General features: G+C 37.9%; 1 protein-coding gene across 1 annotated transcript in view; it reads left to right on the top strand.

Annotated features, from left to right (window-relative positions):
- Window positions 1-9386, top strand: part of LOC114644521 (cell adhesion molecule DSCAM-like) — a 647203-nt gene that overhangs the window by 489870 nt on the left and 147947 nt on the right. The window contains exon 5 of the mRNA XM_051922477.1: window positions 100-435. Coding sequence (XP_051778437.1) covers window positions 100-435 — 336 coding nt within the window. The remainder of the gene's footprint in view (window positions 1-99; window positions 436-9386) is intronic.

The following is a 9386-nucleotide window of genomic DNA, read 5'->3' as shown; positions in this document are numbered from 1 at the left end:
CTCTGCTTCACTGTGAACCAAAAAAGCTTAAGTGATTAACATTTTTTGCATTATTTCTCATTTTGTCTATCATTGCTGTTTTTCATCTCTTTCTCACAGTGGGTCTGAATATAACTGAAAATGTTAATGCCATCTTGGGTACAAGTATTATACTCCCTTGCTATCTTGACCATAAGGTGAGTGCTGAAGATTTGGAGCTGAAATGGCAAAAAGATGGACTTTCTACTTCAGTGCTTCTTTATAAGAACAGAAAAGTAGTGACAGAGGAGCAACAAGAGGACTACAGGGAAAGAGTCCATCTGTATACAGATTTAAGAAAAGGAGATTTGAGTCTGGTAATTGAAGATGTCAGAATTTCAGATGAAGGCAAATACACCTGCTCTGTAAAGGCAGTTACTCAAGGAAATGAAGGAAGTTTATACCTTAGTGTTAGTGGTAAGTATTCAACAATATTATCACTTTTTTACAGCAACAGAAACCTGTACTTCTTTATATGTCAATCTAAAGAAAGTCTTTATTTTTCAGTCAGTGCATGAACTGTATCTAATTGAGTGAGTTTCTTTGGTGAGATTCTTACTAACTGTCAACTTTTTCAGTGAGCCAGTAATCCTTAATACTGTGGAGTAATTGACTTTAATTCCTTTAAAATTGTTGTTTTCCCTACCAAACCCATGGACATCAAAAGTACTTATGGAAACAACTAAATTTCTCATATGTTATTTCTTATGTGTGGTAAAGAACAAACAAAATCAAGTTTCTCATATCTGTGTGTATAGATGGGTTCTTCAAACTACTTTTAGTCGGTATGTACACCTTATGGAAACTGTGATTAATTGAGGGATTCACATGTTCTTATAAACATGCTAATTCTTATTTACATATGTATTTTCCTATTATCAGCATACAATTCTGTTAGCTATATAGTACGTAGTTTGTGTGAATGCAAACTGTGTTTTCTTTGTTTTTTTCCAAAGTTGCTCTGAGGTGAGAAGCTCTGGGTGGGCATAGTAATACTCACAAGCTCCAGGGTGTGTGCTATAGTGTTTAAATTTATTTTATTTTATTTTATTTTTAGATGGGAAGGTTCCCTTAATGCAACTTCAAATTGCAGAGAATGGATCATTTAATGTTGTTTGCATGCATTTACCAAACAAAGTAGCAGTATAGGATTTGTTGTGCAAAAAACAGTACCACCTGGTGACTTTGTAGTCCTACTGGGAACTTCAGTGCTCATATGGGAAATGACGGAGACAATGGAAGGAGCATGACTAAAAGGACCGATCAGCCAGGCCAGACTCTGTGAGGTGCATTGTTAAGTGAGCATTGGTGTGAGTCATGGATTGTCCACAGTGAATATCCTGTTCAAAAACAAGGTTGCTCAAAAGTGTACCTGGCACTCGAATACCTTGGGCCAAAGGACACATATTGATTGTATAGTTGTGTTGTCTGAGCTCTTAATTGATCAACACTTGGTAGTGAACTGGTTCTTGTGGATGGAGCGTCTGCTGGACAGATTTGGAACACTCAGAGAAGTTGTGAGACCATGCTGGGATTACCAAACTGATGTCACAGGTCAGAATGAATTCAACTCCCTCCTCCAGAAGAGCTTATCTTGTGTTGTGGAAGTAGCTACAAGGAGCTATGGCAAATATGTTATTTGTGCTTGTCATTGCTGCAACCCTAGGACCTATTGGTAGACCTCAGTTGTAGGGAAGCTGTCAGTTTTTAGAAAAAGGGCTTCTATACAATGTTAATAGAGTGGATTCTAGTTTTGACTAAGGGGTACTTGTAGGATAAAATGGTGGCTGAAGTAAAAGCCTATTGAATGCAGTTTGGCAAATACCCTGAAAAGTTATTGTTTTGGATCCCCGTCAAAGACATTCTGTTACACCATTTGACAACTCAGAAAGTGTGAAGAAACATTTATTTCATCTAAAGATGTTTTCAAGAGGACTTTTAGAACTGTTATACTTGTTGGATATGTTCAACTTAGAAGAGGCTTGGCCAAAAGCATTGTTTGGGCTGTCTGTTGCTGAGATTGCTAAGAATGATTAAAATTATAATGGGGGAAAATACGCAGGAATGGATGAAATCTTACTGGAAGTGCTTAAAGCACTGTATATTGGTGGAATTATTTGGCTAACACAGCCATTTAGTGTTGTCTGGAAGGTGACGACAGCACCTTGGGACAGGCAGGCTGTGGTGGGGGTCCCCAATTTTGTAAAAAGGGAAAAAGATTGTGTGCTCTAGCTAGCAAAGGTTCACACTCCACAACCTTCCTAAGAAGGCCTAGTAAAAAAGAACAGTACATATTCTGTCCTAGCCTTCAAACAGTTGGCTAACTCTTTACCATTGATATGTAATGCATCATGAAAATTTGGCAATCCTGTGCTTTCTCATTTGAAAAAATCTTATAATACTGTATATAGGAGTTTGTGCTATTACCAAAAATTTATATCACTGTATATTTAAAAATTCTAATGTTTTCTGTGCATTTTGTGTCAAGATGTATGAGTATTTGTATATACTTTTCATACTTAAACTAATTTACAGTTTTCAGTAAATTCCGGTTTTGAAGAAAGCTGAATTTCATAGGTTAACAGTGGCTTATTCTTAGGTGATGTCTTTTTCACTTTCCATAAAGAGATTCTAAAATGTATACATTGAGCAAAATAATAAATTAGAACAGAACAATAAATAAACAAAATAATTTATTGCGTTTGCCTTTTAATATGTGCTTGTACTTTAAAATTTGTACTTGAACACTGTATATGCTATACAATAAAAAATTAAATAAGATATAGAATAAAAATTAAGTATTAAATTCCAAGTTCCTTTTGGGCTCCAATGAACATGAAGCAAACCTAACTGGACTTTAATGTTGTCTTTCAAAGGTCAGTCTCTTTGTGAATATTACATACCAGAAAAACTAAACAGTCTGCAGTCTTCAGTGCAGATTGTGACAGCAGATAATGTTTCCACTAGTGTTGATGGCCCTCTGTGAAATGGCACTGGTGGCAGAAGTGTACAAGAAATTCCTAGCCAGCATGACTGCACATAGAAAATGTGTTTCATGATGTCACCACCACTTTAAGGGGTCTATGTCAGTGTCTAAGTCCAGGCGTTTCGTGTAGCTTATTGGCCCCACTTGAATAGTCTGTTCTTTTTAGGAAGATGCTATGCTCAACTCTGTACTGCTCTGCTTTTTTTAAAAGCTAGCCAAATTCTTCCTTCTTTTTACCATTGGTTCCATAACTGCTGTAGTTTCTGGGAGAGAGGATGATGCAGTTGATACTGTATGTCTGTCATGCTGTTCAGCCAACTGATGTTTGATCTCTTCTGCTGCTTTGTTGTTTTCCAACTTTTCATTCTTGATGCAGGTTGTTTTAAATAGGGGATCAAGCAGGGATACCATATATATAAGGTGCTGTGTGAAAGGATTGGAGTATTTTTCATTCAGGTTGATCAAAATGTTTTTCTATATTTCATTGATCAATTGTATGTCATCTTCTTTTAGAGAATGGCTTCTATAAAAATACAGAGTATTAGTTTGAGATATCAGACACTGACATGATGCTCATCTGACAAGGTATCAGTGAATACCTGCTGGGGGACAAAGACCTTGACAAGTGCATTGTTTTCTCTTTAGGTCATAATATCTGATTTATGGCCTTCTACTGCTCCATCACTCTTTCAGTCATCTTCTGTTGAGATCATCCTTAGAAGCTGTCTCTTTTATTAGCTGGTGATTCAGCAGGCCCAGTTCAATGTGAGCACTCACCCAGTCTTCCTTTCTCTTCCATGCTTAGGAGAAAGCACTGAGAACATTTTTGCAAATATCAGTTGCATGTTTCACACAGCAGCTTTGACACTTGTCTCAGCTGAAAGCATTAAGTTAAATGTTTATAGTATTATCATACTTACTTTAACTATTACTATTATTTTACATCTCCTCTCAACTCTCTACTGTTCTTTGGTGCATTTGTCCAGAGGTCAATCAGACCTCTCAGGTTTTGAATTCATCTTGTTGTTCAGCTAAGAACTCATCAAAGAACACAGGCCATGCTGAGTAGTGCGATCTTCTGGATCTCTTTCAAGCTGATTCTACATGGACGTGTGTCCAGTTGCTCTTGGATCCCAGTCCTGATGATTCCCAGTGCGCTTATGACTACTGGAGCCACTCTTGTCCTCGTGTTCTGCTGTGTCTGATTTCAATTTCTAGGTCTTTATATTTGGTGATGTTCTCTGCCTCCTTGCTTATGATATTGTTGTCATATGGGATTGCCACATTGATGAAGACGCACAACTTGCTCTTCTTGTCATGGAACACAAAGTTTGGCTTATTGGCAGTGATGGTACAGTTTGTGGGAATAGTCTTGTTCCATAAGATGACATAGTCTGTGGTGTCAATGACCACATCTGGTATATGCTTGTGCCTCTTGTCTGTCATTGCAACACCCAGCTGTTGACATAATGCCCAGTGCAGGTACATACTGACTTTGTTGTGACTTTGAGGCCAGTACACGGAATCCAGACACTATTTGGCAGATGGTCTCTTCAGGTTCACCACACAGATGGCTGTGATGATGCTTTTGGTTTCCCACTTGAGACCTGCAGTTCAAAGCCATGAACTGGCCTTGCAATAGCTTCTCTTTGTTGTACTGCATCCTGACCTCCATGATCTTGGACTTGAGTAGTTGCTTGGTTTTATCGCAGCTAGTGCTAGTGGCCTTGAGCAGCCTATACCTTTTTCTTTATCTAATGGCCTCTCTTCACAATGGACTCATGCTTGAGCAATGCTTGGTGGTGTTTGAGCAGCAGTTGCAGCAGCTACCCACTGGTCCGCTCAGGATTTTCACACAGACCTCCTTCGCTATCTCGAACTCTAAAAGTCCTCAGCGTCCTTGGCATTGTGAGATGTAGAGATACTCTATGCCTGCTTTTGGATACAGAAAGCTGTGCATTGGGAGGCATTTTCTGCTCTTTCGATCCATGTTCTTTAACTCCAAAGACGACCTCAACACAGTATGATGCCAAAGCTGTATAGGACAACTGGTAAAGCCTGACTGAGATTTTATTCTGTAAATTGAGCTCTGTCTTGAGGACAAGTTGCACTCAACAATAGTATTCCTTAGTGATCTTGGATTTCATCAGCTTGTGTTTGACGTCGTCATTGTCGTCAACTATAAGGTACTTGTATGCCTCACTTGCTTCTGGGATCTTGATGTTCTCTTTGTTGTTCTTCCCAATGTCAGGAGCTGCTACAAGCTTGCTACTTTGGTACATTTGTCAATGCCGAACTCCATCCATATGTTGTCACTGAATCACTTGACCATGGCCAATTCCCGTGTTTATTTCATCATCATTTCATTGATAGAGCTTCAGGTCATCCATACAGAGCAAGGTGCTGATTCGCTGGCCTGTCTCAATTTCATACCCCACTTGTTTTCTGTTGAAGGTGCCACTGAAAGGTATCGTGGCAGTGTAAAAAAGCAGAAGAGGCAGGGAGTCACCTTGGAAAATTCCTCACTTGATGTGTATCTCGTCTGTCTGGATGGAACCAGATTCACCCTGGTTCGCCATGTTCTTTTTGCACTCTTCAAGAACCAGGTGATGACTGGACTGACTCGGTAGAGCTTCAAGCTCTGCAGGATCCAGCTGCATTGCAGACCATCGATGGCCTTCTTGTAGTCTATCTAGGCCCTGCTTAGATGCTTCTTACTGTTCCTCACATGTCTAATCACATTCTTGTTGATGAGTAGCTGGTCCTTGCATCCTCAGCTTGCTCAATGGCAACCTTTCTGCTCCTATGGGAGCATGCTGTTGCTGAGCAGGTAATCGTTGAGCCTTTATGCAGTGAATGCAGTGAGCACTTTGTCGGTAGGCATGTGATTGTGCGGTAGTTCTTTGGTTCGTTGCTGCTCTTACCCTTAAATAGTAAGGCCGTAATACCCTTGGTCATCAAGTCAGGCATCAGACAAGGCTCATGGAATCACTTCGTTCAGTGCTCTTGTTAGTTGACTTTGGATAGCCGTAAATGTCTTAAGCCAGAGGTTCTGGAGTTTGTTCAGACCAGGCACCTTCCAGTTATCGCGTCCACAACTTTACTGACTGAGAACTGGCACCACTGCTATTCTGGCATGTTTTTGTTTTAAGTGGCCTCATGTCAAGTCCATAGAGCATTCTTTTTATGTTCTTTCTTTTCTGACTGGATCCCTCTCCAGATGTTTGTCCCTATCTGGTGGCTTGTGAACCACAGTCTGCTCCTTGTTTTGCTGTCGACACAGGAGCTTGATGTAGACTACAAAGAGCTTGTTCTAGTGGTAATGTTTAAAGTATTATTATTATTATTATTATTATTATTATTATAATTACTATGGACCACAAATCATATCTGCACATATATATGTCATTATTTTATATCTGTTATAAAAAAGCAATATTTAAAGTGAATGTTTTTCATGACTTTATTAACGTAAACAAATTATTATGATAATGATGAATTCAGAATCAGTTCAACAAGCATTTTTGGGTTAACCCATCATGTTTTCCTGTGCTCTCTGCAGTTCTGGACATTCTTCTCATGTAATTGACCACACTCTCCTAAGGCGTCACCTTTTTGCCTCCCTGTCAAGGTTACTATAGTTCCATTTTTAACTACATTTTTGTACACCTTTTTAACTTTAATTACATTTTCAATTTAATTTCAGTTTAGTTTTATAAACATTTGACTATTTCTATTTTCATTTTTACTTTTGGTAACTTACATCAATTAGTTTTTATTTGGTGAGAATGACTTTAGATTTAGTTTTTGTTTTAGCTTTAAAAATGGATATTCTATGAAGATTAGTGGTAGTGTTGCTGCTTTGCAGTAAGGAGACTGTGGAATATTGTGGGTTCACATCCCGGTTCCTCCCTGTGTGGATAGCGCTTTGAGTACTGAGAAAAGCGCTATATAAATGTAATGAATTATTATTATTATTATTATTTAACTTTCAGGGTGGGGTTGAGGCGATTGTCAACATTAGTCAACTTTGAGGGGTAGAGGGCGGTAATCATCTATAAGCGTTGACAAAACACGCTGTTACTTAATAATTTGACTTTGCTGTTGTGACCAATTTTCCCTATACTATAGACATTAATTAATTCATCCACTCCTAACATTCTCAATGCCTATCTCACTGTACAACATCTTCTTCTGTTCTACAATTACATAATGTAGCTTCTCTCCCTTCACCTGATGCTTTTCCTGCATTTGCTCAACACAAATATTTTGTGTGTTCTACTTCCAGGTTTGAAATTAAGCTGAATTGTTTTCTTTAGCAGTCTTTCAACCACCTACATTATCTGCTCCAAAAGCTCAATATGACCCACACTCCAATGGACCACCCTTTATTTTTGTACATTGACATGAGCACACTTCTTTTTCAAACTTTAGGATTTCTCTTTTCACAAACAGTCATGTTACACTAGTTGTTCAATCACTTAACTCATGACCTTCTGTTGCTTTTAGGATGTCAAATGAAATTTGGAGCACTTGGAGAAAAACTCCCCATTGGCAATGTCTGGGCAGTTGATCAAATTCATCTTTTTAACTGTGGAGCAGTGGCCTTAACCACGGTACCATGCAGCATTTTTCTTTGTTGGCCTCTTAACATCCCTATGCCCTTTATTATCATTGCTGTTTTTTGTGTTGCTATTTTATTATATGTAAAATTTGCTTTTGGTCTCTCCAAAATATTGTTCTTGATTAGCTTTTCAAATAAGATTTGCTGAAAATAAATAATAAACAGCTCATTTATACAAGCCTACCTGGCTCATAGAATAAATATATTAAAAAAAGTACTTACCCACTGGAAGTTTTTTTCATAACATCTTGTACTTTAATATGGATTTTTACCATTTGTCAAAGTGAAACATACATTCTGCAGAACCTTGTTTATCTAGATGTAAGATGAAAAAAATATATATAATTGATTCCATAGGTGTTTAATGTTTGGTTTTAATGTTTTAATTTGAATGTTTTGTTTTAATGTTGGAGACTCAGAAATTAGGGATGCAGAAATTGCCTTCACTTTAAGTACATCTACACCAGCTCTACACATCAGGAAACTGCAGTTTTAGCCATTTCCTTGTAAAATTGTTCAAGTGGACAAGGTAGACTTTGGGTTAACAGTAGTATTCCGTGACAGATTCTTAGTTGGATTGAGGTGGGGTCTCGGCTGAAATATTCCAAAGCATTTGCTTCTTAAAGCATTCATTCCACTGTGGCTTTGGCTGAAAGTGTATGTTTGTCTTGCTAAGAGATTAATCTTTAAAATCCCAAGTATTTTACAGACTTCAGCAGATTTTTTTTTGTAATATATGTTCTGTGCTTCATTGCATCTATTTTTCTTTTAGTTTTTTTTGGTGTTTTTCCAGCTTTGAAGCAGAGAAGCATCTTGGTAGCATGATTGCTTCTACCATAATACTTTACAGTGGGATGACTGTTCTTAAAAAGATGAGCAGTCTTGTGCTTGCTTCAAACAGTATACTAAAGAAAGCAATAGCAATAAAAAAAAAAAACATGGGCAAATGCATGAAATTCAATTTTAATGAAAAAAACTGCTACATACAGGCAAATGGAGCAGTGATTTGAAATCAGAGATGGACAAGTCCAAAGCAGAGGATGCAGCTCCTAAAAAGTGCGTCAAAGTTTACAGTGCTGTCCAAAGTGCAGAAAAAATGAAAAAGTCAAGTAAAATGTTGGGTTATATCACAAAACCTGCTAATTATAATCAAGGTGTATTATGCTGAGACTCAGTCATGCACTAGTGGCAGTGCATCTGAAGTCCAGTGTGAAGTAATTACATTCCAAAAACAGACATAACATCATCTAGAAGAAGTTCAGGGGAAAGACACCAAGTGCATACTTTGACTGAATGGCATATCCTGCTGGGATAGTCCAAGGGCAAATACGTGAGCAGAACAGTCATGAGCAGAGAAGGCTATGTGAGGACCTGTTTAAGATGTTTAGAGTTCTCAAAGACCTTAATGGAAAAAATCACGTGCTGAAAAGCAATGGTAAAAGTTAAGGGGAAGTGCATATAAGGCTTGAGTCAGAAAGCACTTTTTTAGGTAAACAGTTGTGGGACTGTGGAGTAAACTACTTATTCATGTAGTTAAAGCAGAAACTTTAGAATGTCAAACTATCAGAATGAGTTACTGGAACTGTATAGTTGCTGGCTAAACAAATTAGCTTAATGGTCTGAATTGTCTTCTCTCATTTGTCTAACTTCTTATAGTATAATCATTAGACTTTCATCTTAATTGTCCACCATGCTTTCTAGAAAACTTGATGCTGGGATAGGCTCTGTCCCCATAATCCTGAACTGAAAAAAGTGATG

Source organism: Erpetoichthys calabaricus, chromosome 2, assembly GCF_900747795.2.
Source record: "Erpetoichthys calabaricus chromosome 2, fErpCal1.3, whole genome shotgun sequence".
NCBI lineage: Eukaryota > Metazoa > Chordata > Cladistia > Polypteriformes > Polypteridae > Erpetoichthys > Erpetoichthys calabaricus.
Note: the sequence above shows the minus strand (reverse complement) of the source record. Positions and strands in the feature narration are given on the sequence as shown.